The sequence below is a fragment of the Giraffa tippelskirchi genome, chromosome 3 (genome assembly GCF_054371585.1).
Source record: "Giraffa tippelskirchi isolate mGirTip1 chromosome 3, T2T-mGirTip1v1.2.pri, whole genome shotgun sequence".
NCBI lineage: Eukaryota > Metazoa > Chordata > Mammalia > Artiodactyla > Giraffidae > Giraffa > Giraffa tippelskirchi.
This window is the reverse complement of record NC_137277.1, coordinates 143,806,927-143,819,746: the sequence shown is the minus strand read 5'-3', so window position 1 is coordinate 143,819,746 and position 12,820 is coordinate 143,806,927. Positions and strand designations below refer to the sequence as shown.

The 12,820-nt window shown below is 36.8% G+C and overlaps 1 protein-coding gene across 6 annotated transcripts in view; it reads right to left on the bottom strand.

The window, feature by feature from the left end:
* CCDC150 (coiled-coil domain containing 150) overlaps positions 1-12,820 on the bottom strand; it is a 94,892-nt gene that overhangs the window by 62,478 nt on the left and 19,594 nt on the right. For all 6 annotated transcript variants that reach the window (XM_081581455.1, XM_081581458.1, XM_081581454.1 and 3 more), the window contains 3 exons: positions 5,530-5,646; positions 4,163-4,292; positions 1,316-1,359 (listed from right to left, as the gene is read on the bottom strand). In XM_081581455.1, coding sequence (XP_081437581.1) covers positions 1,316-1,359; positions 4,163-4,292; positions 5,530-5,646 — 291 coding nt within the window. The remainder of the gene's footprint in view (positions 1-1,315; positions 1,360-4,162; positions 4,293-5,529; positions 5,647-12,820) is intronic.

Sequence of the window (12,820 nt, the reverse complement as noted above, 5' to 3'; positions counted from 1 at the left end):
AGCAGTAAGACCTTATTATTTCAAAGAAACAGATGCAAGGATCTTTTCAAATTATAAGTAGGGGAAGGTATTTTCATCAAGGAATACCTGTGAAGCAGAAGAAAGCGCCTTCATTCTGTGAAAAAAAATGTTCCCTTTAAGATGAGGGAAGGTGACACGGATGTGAGTTGTGGGATGGCTTACCTAACCAGTACTTAAGTCAAATGGGGATGAACAAAGTCTCAGTTCTCTTCCTTCACTTTTCTAGTTTTCCAGAAGAAGCATCAAGAAAAGTAAACATCATATAACATCTACACCATGAGACTGATTTAGAAATATTTTAAGATATAAAAGTAGTAACACTTATTTCTACTTTTATTGTAGTAAAATATACATAACAAAATTTATCATTTTAACCACTTTTAAAATCTTTTTAATGAAATGCCTTTTTTAAATTGAAGTAAAGCTGATTTATAATATTGTTAGTTTTAGTGATTAAGTTATATATAAATGTTATATATGTTATATATTTATTCAGTTATATATAAATGTTAATATATATTAACATTATATATTATATATAATGGTTAATTATATATATATATAATTCTATATATAACATTCTATACTATATATATTATATATGTCACTATATATAATATTAATATATTATATATTAATATATATTGTGTATATGCATGACATATTATATATTAACATTATGTATATGTAGTGTATATATATTATATACACAATAATATATACATATATAATGAGAATATATATAATAATATACACATTCTTTTTCGGATTATTTTCCCTTATAGGGGGAAGGCTGGGGAGGGATAAATTAGGAGGTTGGGATTAACATAAAATAATAACCAAAAATTACCTACTATATACATAGCACAGGGAACTATACTCATTTTTACCATTTTTAACTGTACAGTTTACTTAAAAATATTTATGTATTAAGTTTGTTTAGTTCAGCAGTACTGAGTACATACATTCACGATGTTGAGCAGCCATCAACAAAAAGTTAATATTTCTTACATGTTATTAAAAAAACTTCATTACAGTTCATGACAATAGGTATAAAATGCAAATACATCTTATTTTTGCCAATTTACCTTTTTTCAAATTATAATAATCTGCATGAAATAATTTATTTCATAATATCCAGTTGATAACAGTTCCGGATATAAACTCATATACACTGAAACTTTTAATAAAGATTTTAGAAGAATCAGAAGGACTGTAAACCAACATGAATGAGGAAATATTACTTAGTGAAGAGATGAAAGAAAAACTCTGTACTCTAAACCTCTAAATTTACCTTATTTTCTTCAACCAACTTGGAAATGATGTCATCTCTAGAAACTAAAGACAAAAAGTTCACATAACTAAGATGTTAATAACTTACAACTACATTGAAATCATATGGTATTTTTCCCGAGAAATTTTCATTTTTAAAAAAAAATTTTTAGTCTGTATTTTGCAGAAATAAGCAGAACGCCAGTATTTCTATCACGTTTTTATAGACTTGAAACCAAATCATGGAAAACTAGTCCACAGTCATATGCAGTGGTAAATGAGGTCACATTTTACTCAACACAACAGATAATGACGAGTTTCTGAGGGGTTTCAAGCTGGAGAGGCAAATGATCAAAAGCTGTTTGTTAGGTTCCTCTGACAAAGGCTCCATAAAGACAGAGAGATCAGTTTAGTAGCTGTTGCAGTAACCAAAGTGTAAAACAATGAAAGCTGGCTCTAAAGTAATGACAATGGGAATGCAGAAGAGTAGTAAGCAGGGAGGACTGTCAGGACTTGGTGATTGACCAGTGAGGTGAAGGCAACAGATGAGTCAAGAAAATTATCTAGTGCGCAGCCCTGGACAGCGGAGTGGATGGCGGATCTAACTAAATAGAGAATTCAGGGCAAGGAGCAGGTTTGGGAGATATAATGAGTAAGAATGACTCCAACACTTAAGCTTTCATCATGTGTTTTGAGGTATTTGCAAGGTATCTAAACATAGATGATTAGTTGGCAGTAAGATACCATCTGGAGCTCAGGAGGATGATTTGAGGTGGGGCGGGGGGAAGATTTGAAACCACTGAGAGAGTCTGTATATATAGTGAAAAGAAAACCAAAGACAAAAATAGGGGAACAGTTTGGCATTTTCTTCTCTAAGTGATCTTCCTGACCCAGGGATGGAACCCAAGTCTCCTGCATTAGCAGTTAGATTCTTTACCACCAAGCCACTAGGGAAGCCCTTGGTATACTAGTAGCCAAAAGATGTAAACTCTTCTGAGATTAATATTTGGCTTCACAGAAAATTCATAAAGATCTATTAGTTTTGTCACTTAAGTATTTAAAGCCAGAAAAATTATAAAACACATAAAAATTCACATTTACCATATACTCAGGAAAAGTATACTTCTTGAAAATGAGTCCAAGACTTATTTTAAATAAACTCTAATTTAACGTATGTGAAGGATCAAAAAGGTAAACTATATGATCTATCTTGGGAATTCCACTAGTTAAAGAAAGAATCAAAGGAGAAAGTTTATTATATTTAGGAGAACAATGTAATCACTTTAGTGTGTGTGTATTCATGCACACACATAAACACACACACATATATATACATGTTTATTGCTAATAATAAAAAGGTACATTTTAAAATTCACTGAAGCAAATATCTAAAGGCATTCCTTTTACTAATCTAGTTATAATAACTATCAATATTTGTATTTTTAAGTAATAAAATTGCATGACTGTAAAGCATCTATTATTCAATATGAAGCATATAGTTGGTGTTGAGACAGGTCTCCTTTATGTTAGTTTGAATTACTATTGTTCTAATCTTAATGTTTTTAATGGTCTTTCATATATTCTTTAAAAATTCAAAAAGAAAGCATTAATCTATCAAGAAAGAAACATTTTAAAAAAATCACTTAATCAGAAGGACAACTAATATAACAGAAAGATCTGTATTTTAGTCCCAGCTATTCTATTTATTGTGGGTCCTTCGATATATATCTTTTTATTCTTCTGTAGAATGGGGTATATTTTATCTTTCTCACAAGTTTGCTGTAAGGCTCAAATGACATACTGTCATAGTATCATAAAATGTAATGTGTGTTTTTGTAAGTATGCAATCATAGGAAGACAGAAAATTATCCTGGGGCATTATCAGTGAGAACTTCACAGAACAATTCACTACTTGACCACTATATGGCAAAAGAGTACCTTTTGCTAAAAGCAGCAAGTAAAACCATTAAATGGATTACTCTTTCCTCTATTTTTTTTTATTTAATTTCTCTTTTGGTATTCCCCGCCCTCATTACAGCCACACTGTAGAAGCCACACTGACAAGAACATTGAGTTTGGAGTTAGAAGATCCAGTTTAGGCCTCACTTCACTATTTATTCATCCTGTAACTCTGGAAAGTATAAGTAGTTTTGTGTATTACCTGAGATGATTTTTGTGAAAGCCCTATTTAAACCATGAAGTGTTATTCACTTGTGAGGCACTGCACTGGAACTCTGATTTCTACAGTGAGATCTATTTGAAAACTGCCTTTATAATTATATATTAACAAACAGCAGTCTGATAAAGGATGTTGGATTGGAAGAAACATGTCTCCAAGCACCCTGGGATCAAGTCCAGACACTTTCATTTTCTAGCTTTGTCATCTTTAAGGACTCTTTAAAAAAAAAAAAGTGTTAAACGAGTTAATCTAAGCTCTGTCTACAGTACCTTACAACCGTCAATTTCTACAAATATAAGTTAACCAAAATAGACTGATAACCTGAAGAATGGAGAGTCTGACATGATAAATGGTTAGAATCAGTAACTCAGCAAGGATTAATGGCCTCATCTCCTTATTAGCACTCTGTAACCCAACATTCAATCTAGATTTATAGAACCCAAACAGTCCCAAGTCCACAAACAATTAAGTAAACTTGGTAAAAATCCAAATAATTAGTATAAAATTAAGAGGGTCAAATTATATTTTTTCCCCCTCAGTGCCATGGATAGAAAGAAAGTCAGCAATTTTTTTCCATTCCGTGGGAATACTAGTATCACTGGCCACTACAAGAATTTGGAATCTTGAAAGCTTTTGCACAAAATCTCAACAAACTGACAAAAGTGTAGTTTCCAGCATCTATTTTCATACCTAGATCAGACTTGAGCTGTGAGGAAGCGGTCTCCAACTCTCCTTTCTGTTGCTGCTCCTGTGCCAGTAGTTCTTGGGTGGTCTGAATAGAACTGCGTAGGGCAATGCAGTTCTGCTGCAAAATTTGCACCTGAAATTGTGCAAAAAAAAAACCCACCTCCTTTTAAGCTCTCTTACAGCACATGTGTAAAGCAGATTTTCTGAATGTTACTGGAGAAATAAGCAGAGTTTGTATGTTCAAGATCTCAGCAGAGTACAGGGTCCTACAGTGGGGCCATCCAGGAGACGTCTGTGCGCTCTACACAGCAGGCACCAGCTCAGGACCAACTGCGGAGCACTCGAAATGTGGCCAGGGTGAGAGACTGAACCTTTAATTTTATTTAATTTTAACTAATTTAAATTTAAATAACCACATGTGGTTAATGGCCTCTATATTGGCAGTATAAATTATAGCAATAACAGATCATTTGCAAATTCCTTAAGTAGAATCCTTTTAATAATTACACTGTTAGGGACAGTACTGCTTAAAATAATAAACATTACATAACCTAATTATAGGTATTAGGATTTGAAACTACTAATTGCCTTGGGTGCTTGCAATTTAGAATCTTCTAAATTACATATGAGTGAGTGAACTTGAGTGACACACTCAGTCATGCCTGACTCTTCGCGATCCCACAGACTGGAGCCTGCCAGGCTCCTCTGTCCATGGAATTCTCCAGGCAAGAATACTGGAGTGGGTGGCCATTCCCTTCTCCAAGGAATCTTTCCCACCCAGGGATCAAACCTGGGTCTCTGGCACTGCAGGCAGATTCTTTACAATCTGAGCCATACATATAGGTACTTCAAATAACAACTTTTGGAGGCAAAACTATTATGCTAAAATATATAACGAGAACTGAAAACAGCAATGTAAACACGTTCCTGATTACTTGACTTACTGGTATTCTTTGCTTCAAATGTCAGCTCAGTTTAATCCTTCTTTTCTATCTACATCATGTACATATAATACGAGACTAGGGCAATACCTTCCAAAACCAATTCCTAGAACACAGAGTATGTGGTAGGGGGAATGATTCCCTCCCAGGAGCTAAGAGTTCACCTCTATAAACCCTGACGCATAATAACTTCTTTGTCCTTTGCTTCCCCATTCATAAAGTAAGAGTATTGGACCAAATGGCATCAGAGTCCTTATTTTGGACTAAAACTTTTAAAATTGTAGTAAGAATGTTAATAGAGGATTACTAAAGAAAAGAATTTAATAAATCTAAAGGAAATTAGCAAAACTATAGGTTTGTAGCCCAACACTGGCTTTTCCCTTTTGGTTTCACTTCCCCAACATAAACAAGGAGAGAAAACCTCACTACCTGTTTCCGTTCCACCTCCACTGTTGATTCCATTTCTTGTATTCTGAGTAGCAAGGCTGATCCCGATTTCTCAAGAGATTCCCGTAGGTGCTTCTCCTGGGACAGTTGTCTCCTTAGCTACAGAGTAACACTGCAGTTAGGTGAGACCAAGTGAACTTCACAGCAGTTTAACAAAGATCAAAGTCACCATGAAAAGTTTACAGACATATCATCTCACTCCCATTCTTCATACGTTTATGACTACCCAAAAACATGTTTTTGTTTCTCCCTAATGGTTAACTTTCTAAGAAATGCAGAGTCAACTCTGTTACCCTCATCTTCCTACTATGTAAGTCTGTTTTCTAAACTGCAGTCAAGATTCATTTGTAAGTTGCAAGAAGCATTTGAAAAAAGGGGGAAAAAAGAACACAAAGAAAATACTGGAGCACACAGCAAGTAGTGAGTACCGCTTCATGAAACGTCTCTGTATGCTGCTGCTGCTGTGTAAAATATGTTGGAAGTTTGAAAAATGAATACATCTTAGTGTATGTATTTTCTCTATTTATTTTAACTTTATTTTTCTATAATTTGATTTCATCTATACATATATGTGTATATATATATTTTTTATCCTCTAATATTATAAACGTTTCTCTAAAAGCTGTTTTAATTATGTATTGGATTTTTTTGTGTTAGAATTTAAAGATTAGAACAAATAATGAAGTAGTTTTTAAGTAGCAGACAAAAATAACATCCAAGAATTTGGGTACACTGACCTTATTTCTATCCATAAATGACCGAGTCAGATAAAGATACAAAGAAGGTTAAGTTTTTTTTTCCTTCTTTCCAATTTAAATGGAAACTGAAGGTGGCACTAGTGGTCAAGAACCCACCTGCCAATGCAGGAGACATAGGAGACTCCGGTTCAATTCCTAGGTGGGAAAGGTCCCCTGGAGGAGGGGATGGCAACCCACTCCAGTTTTCTTGCCTGGAGAATCTCCATGGACAGAGAGGAGCCTGGGGGCTACAGTCCACGGGGTCTCAAGGAGTCAGATGTGGCTCAAGCAACTACGCACACATGCATTCGTTTTATAAACTGATATTAAATTGAAAGAAATTCTATTTTTAAACCCCAGTAAAGATAACTTGAGTATACTTTATAACTCTTTTCTACATTGTACATATGTAATTTATATGTATTTTCTTGAAGGATGGTGTATTTTACAGTTTTTAAAAAGTTTTTAAAAGTGAAAAAGATGAAAAGTATATTGACATGAAACTGTTACAAGATAGACTGTTTTGGAAATGTTCTATGATTTTCTTAACCATACACCTAATACTGAACATCTGGACATTTCCAGTGTCTTGCTATTCCATACTGCTCTGCTGAACATGATTGTGAATAAACCTTTCACTGAATTTCACATTATTTCCTTGAGATAAATCCTACAAAAGGAATTACTAGGTTAAAGGCATAAACACTATTTTAGACTTTTCACTGGAGAAGGAAATGGCAACCCACTCCAGTATTCCTGCCTAGAGAATCCTGTGGACAGAGGAGCCTGGTGGGCTGCTGTCCATGGGGTCACAAAAAGTTCGACACGACTAAGGCGACTTAACATGCACGTATGCATGCACTGGAGAAGGAAATGGCAACCCACTCCAGTGTTCTTGCTTGGAGAATCCCAGGGAAAAAGGAGCCTGGTAGGCTGCCGTCTATGGGGTCGCACAGAGTCGGACACGACTGAAGCGACTTAGCAGCAGCAGCAGCAGCAGATTTTTCATACATTTTGTAATTATTCTTCCAATCTTTTCTTATCAGTAGTATTTGAAAAAATGTCATCAGCACTAGAGATTATCACATTCTTAAATCTTTGTTAATCTAATAAATAAAAAGCAATATCTTAATATTTTTTTCATTTCTTTGGTTCCTAGTGAGATTAAAATTTTCTAATATGGTTATTAGCTCTTCACATATTTTCTGAACTGTTCTTATCCTTCGCCCACTGATTTTGAGGTTTTCAAAGTCATTTAAAGTTCTTTAAAAGGTACGATTATTAACTGTTTAATTTCATTATGTTTTCTTTGTTTTGTTTTTTAATATGTATAAGATTTTAATTTTTATATAGTCAAATCAACTGAGCTTTTAATAATCAATCCTGTTCCTTCAAGTTTCAAAATTCCTTCCTTAACCAATGATCAGTTAAATATTAGTTTTATTTAAGAATGAGTCATAGTTTTTGCTTTTGGCTGTACTTTTCAGGTTCTATTTCAGTATTAGATTACAACCACTTTATAATTTACGAGTAGCATCATATACTCACCTAAGCTCTACATCAAATTATACAGTATAATTTGCTCAAGATGTAATTTAAGTGTCTTACAAAGGGAATTTTTATTTGATAATTGTACTACCGAGATACTCATCCCTAAAGCTTTATTAAGGGCAATCAGTTAATCTATTTCATGCTTATCAGAATCAGATTTTATATATATATTTATCTCTTCAGTACAGTTCAGTCGCTCAGTCGTGTCTGACTCTTTGCGACCCCATGAACTGCAGCACACAAGGCCTCTCCGTCCATCACCAACTCCCGGAGTCTACCCAAACCCATGTCCATCGAGTCGGTGATGCCATCCAACCATCTCATCCTCTGTCGTCCCCTTCTCCTCCCGCCCCCAATCCTACCCAGCATTAGGGTCTTTTCCAATGCGTCAACCCTTCACATGAGGTGGCCAAAGTATTGGAGTTTCAGCTTCAACATCAGACCTTCCAATGAACACCCAGGATTGATCTCTTTTAGGATGGATTGATTGGATCTCCTTGCAGTCCAAGGGACTCTCAAGAGTCTTCTCCAACACCACAGTTCAAAAGCATCAATTCTGCGGCACTCAGATTTCTTCACCGTACAACTCTCACATCCATACATGACCACTGGAAAAACCATAGCCTTGACTAGACGTACTTTTGTTGGCAAAGTAATGTCTCTGCTTTTAAATATGCTATCTAGGTTGGCCATAACCTTCCTTCCAAGGAGTAAGCGTCTTTTAATTTCATGGCTGCAATCACCATCAGCAGTGATTCTGGAGCCCAAAAAAATAAAGTCTGACACTGTTTCCACTGTTTCCCCATCTATTTGCCATGAAGTGATGGGACCAGATGCCATGATCTTAGTTTTCTGAACATTGAGCTTTAAGCCAACTTCTTCACTCTCCTCTTTCACCTTCATCAAGAGGCTCTTTAGTTCTTCTTCACTTTCTGCCATAAGGGTGGTGTCATCCGCATATCCGAGGTTATTGATATTTCTCCCGGCAATCTTGATTCCAGCTTGTGTTTCTTCCAGCCCAGAGTTTCTCATGATGTACTCTGCATAGAAGTTAAATAAGCAGGGTGACAATATACAGCCTTGACGTACTCCTTTTCCTATTTGGAACCAGTGTGTTGTTCCATGTCCAGTTCTAACTGTTGCTTCCTGACCTGCATACAGGTTTCTCAAGAGACAGGTCAGATGGTCTGGTATGCCCATCTCTTTCAGAATTTTCCACAGTTTATTGTGATCCACACAGTCAAAGGTTTTGGCATAGTCAATAAAGCAGAAATAGATGTTTTTCTGGAACTCTCTTGCTTTTTCGATGATCCAGTGGATATTGGCAATTTGATCTCTGGTTCCTCTGCCTTTTCTAAAACCAGCTGGAATATCTGGAAGTTCACAGTTCACGTATTGCTGAAGCCTGGCTTGGAGAATTTTGAGCATTACTTTACTAGCATGTGAGATGAGTGCAATTGTGCGGTAGTTTGAGCATTCTTTGGCATTGCCTTTCTTTGGGATTGGAACGAAGACTGACCTCTTCCAGTCCTGTGGCCACTGCTGAGTTTTCCAGATTTGTTGGCATATCGAGTGCAGCACTTTCACAGCATCACCTTTGAGGATTTGAAACAGCTCAACTGGAATTCCATCACCTCCACTAGCTTTGTTCGTAGTGATGCTTTCTAAGGCCCACTTGACTTCACATTCCAGGATGTCTGGCTCTAGGTGAGTGATCACACCATCGTGATTATCTGGGTCGTGAAGATCTTTTTTGTACAGTTCTTCTGTCTATTCTTGCCATCTCTTCTTAATATCTTCTGCTTCTGTTAGGTCCACACCATTTCTGTCCTTTATCAAGCCTATCTTTGCATGAAATGTTCCTTTGGTATCTCTAATTTTCTTGAAGAGATCTCTAGTCTTTCCCAATCTGTTGTTTTCCTCTATTTCTTTGCACTGATCGCTGAGGAAGGCTCTCTTATCTCTCCTTGCTATCCTTTGGAACTTTGCATTCAGATGGGAATATCTTTCCTTTTCTCCTCTGCTTTTCGCTTCTCTTCTCTTCCAAGCTATCTGTAAGGCCTCCTCAGACAGCCATTTTGCTTTTTTTGCATTTCTTTTCCATGGGGATTTTCTTAATCCCTGTCTCCTGTACAATGTCACGAACCTCTGTCCATAGTTCATCAGGCACTCTGTCTATCAGGTCTAGACCCTTAAATCTATTTGTCACTTCCACGGTATACTCATAAGGGATTTGATCTAGGTCATACCTGAATGGTCTAGTGGTTTTCCCTACTTTCTTCAATTTAAGTCTGATTAGGGAACTGAAAATTAGAACAAAATACCACTATACATACACCTATTAGAATAGTAAAAACTCAAAACACTGATTACACCAAACGCTGGGGAGGATGTGGCACAATAGGAACTCTCATTCATTGCTGGTGGAAGTGCAACATGGTACAGTCATCGCAGGGCAGGTTGGCAGTTTTTTAGAAATCTAAACACAAGCTCACCATATGATCCATCAATCATGCTCCTAGGTATTTATCTAAACGAGTTAAAAACATGTCCAAAAAAAAAAGACCCGCACATGAATGTTTATAGCAGTTTTATTCATGATTGCTAAACTTGGAAGGAACCAAGACATCTTTCAGTAGGTGAATGGATAAACTTTGGTATATCCAGACAATTGATTATTCTTCAGTGATAAAAATAAATGATCTATCAAACGTTGAAAAGACATGGAGAATTTAAATGCATATGCTAAATAAGTGAAAGAAGGCAGTCCAAAAAGGCAACATATTGTATGATTCCAACTACAGAGACAGTGAAAAGATCAGTAGTTGCCAGGTGCTTGGGAAAAAGGGGGTGGTGGTGATGAGTGTGTAAAGCAGAGGATATTTTTAGGGCAGTGAAACTCTTTTGTACACTGTAATGAATTAAAAAATGAAACAATCTAAACTGTGGACTTAGTAATAATGTATCAATTCTGGTTCATAATCAAATATAACAAATCAAAGGCACCAGACTAATACAAGATGTTAATAATAGTAGAAACTCTGGGGATGGGGAGAAAGGGTATACGGGAACTCTCCTTATGTGCAATTTTTCTAAAAACTTAAAACTGCTCAAAAAAGTCTATTAAAATATCCAAAGTATTTTTTTAAATGTGAAACAATATATTCCAGCAAAGAACAATAATGCTTGTGTCAGTAATTACTGTTAAATAAATAACTTCACTCTGCATTCAGATGAGAATATCTTTCCTTTTCTCCTTTGCTTTTCGCTTCTCTTCTCTTCCTAGCTATCCGTAAGGCCTCCTCAGACAGCCATTTTGCTTTTTTGCATTTCTTTTCCATGGGGATTTTCTTGATCCCTGTCTCCTGTACAATGTCACGAACCTCCGTCCATAGTTCATCAGGCATTCTGTCTATCAGGTCTAGTCCCTTAAACCTATTTGTCACTTCCACTGTATACTCGTAAGGTATTTGATCTAGGTCATACCTGAATGGTCTAGTGGTTTTCCCTACTTTCTTCAATTTAAGTCTGAATTTGGCAATAAGCAGTTCATGATCTGAGCCACAGTCTGCTCCTGGTCTTGTTTTTGCTGACTGTATAGAGCTTCTCCATCTTTGGCTGCAAAGAATATAATCAATCTGATTTCGGTGTTGACCATCTGGTGATGTCCACGTGTAGAGTCTTCTCTTGTGTTGTTGGAATAGGGTGTTTGCTATTACCAGTGTGTTCTCGTGGCAAAACTCTATTAGCCTTTGCCCTGCTTCATTCTGTACTCCAAGGCCAAACCTGCCTGTTACACCAGGTGTTTCTTGACTTCCTACTTTTGCATTCCAGTCCCCTATAATGAAAAGGACATCTTTTTTGGGTGTTAGTTCTAGAAGGTCTTGTAGGTCTTCATAGAATCGTTCAACTTCAGCTTCTTTGGCCTTACTGGTCGGGGCATAGACTTGGATTACCGTGATATTGAATGGTTTGCCTTGGAAGCGAACAGAGATCATTCTGTCGTTTTTGAGATTGCATCCAAGTACTGCATTTCGGACTCTCTTGTTGACCATGATGGCTACTCCATTTCTTCTAAGGGATTCTTGCCCACAGTAGTAGATATAATGGTCATCTGAGTTAAATTCACCCATTCCAGTCCATCTTAGTTCGCTGATTCCTAGAATGTCAACGTTCACTCTTGCCATCTCCTGTTTGACCACTTCCAGTTTGCCTTGATTCATGGACCTAACATTCCAGGTTCCTATGCAATATTGCTCTTTACAGTATCGGACTTTGCGTCTATCACCAGTCATATCCACAGTTGGGTATCGTTTTTGCTTTGGCTCCATCCCATCATTATTTCTGGAGTTATTTCTCCACTGATCTCCATTAGCATATTGGGCACCTACTGACCTGGGGAGTTCATCTTTCAGTGTCCTATCCTTTTGCCTTTTCATACTGTTCATGGGGTTCTCAAGGCAAGAATACTGAAGTGGTTTGCCATGCCCTTCTCCAGTGGACCACAATCTGTCAGACCTCTCCACCATGACCCATCCGTCTTGGGTGGCCCCACATGGCACGGCTTAGTTTCATTGAGATAGACACAAAGATGGGCTCGATAAAGGACAGAAATGGTATGGACCTAACAGAAGCAGAAGATATTAAGAAGAGGTGGCAAGAATACACAGAAGAACTGTACAAAAAAGATCTTCACGACACAGATAATCACGATGGTGTGATCACTCACCTAGAGCCAGACATCTTGGAATGTGAAGTCAAGTGGGCCTTAGAAAGCATCACTACGAACAAAGCTAGTGGAGGTGATGGAATTCCAGTTGAGCTATTTCAAATTCTCAAAGGTGATGCTGTGAAAGTGCTGCACTCGATATGCCAGCAAATTTGGAAAACTCAGCAGTGGCCACAGGACTGGAAGAGGTCAGTCTTTGTTCCAATCCCAAAGAAAGGCAATGCCAAAGAATGCTCAAACTACCGCACAATTGCAC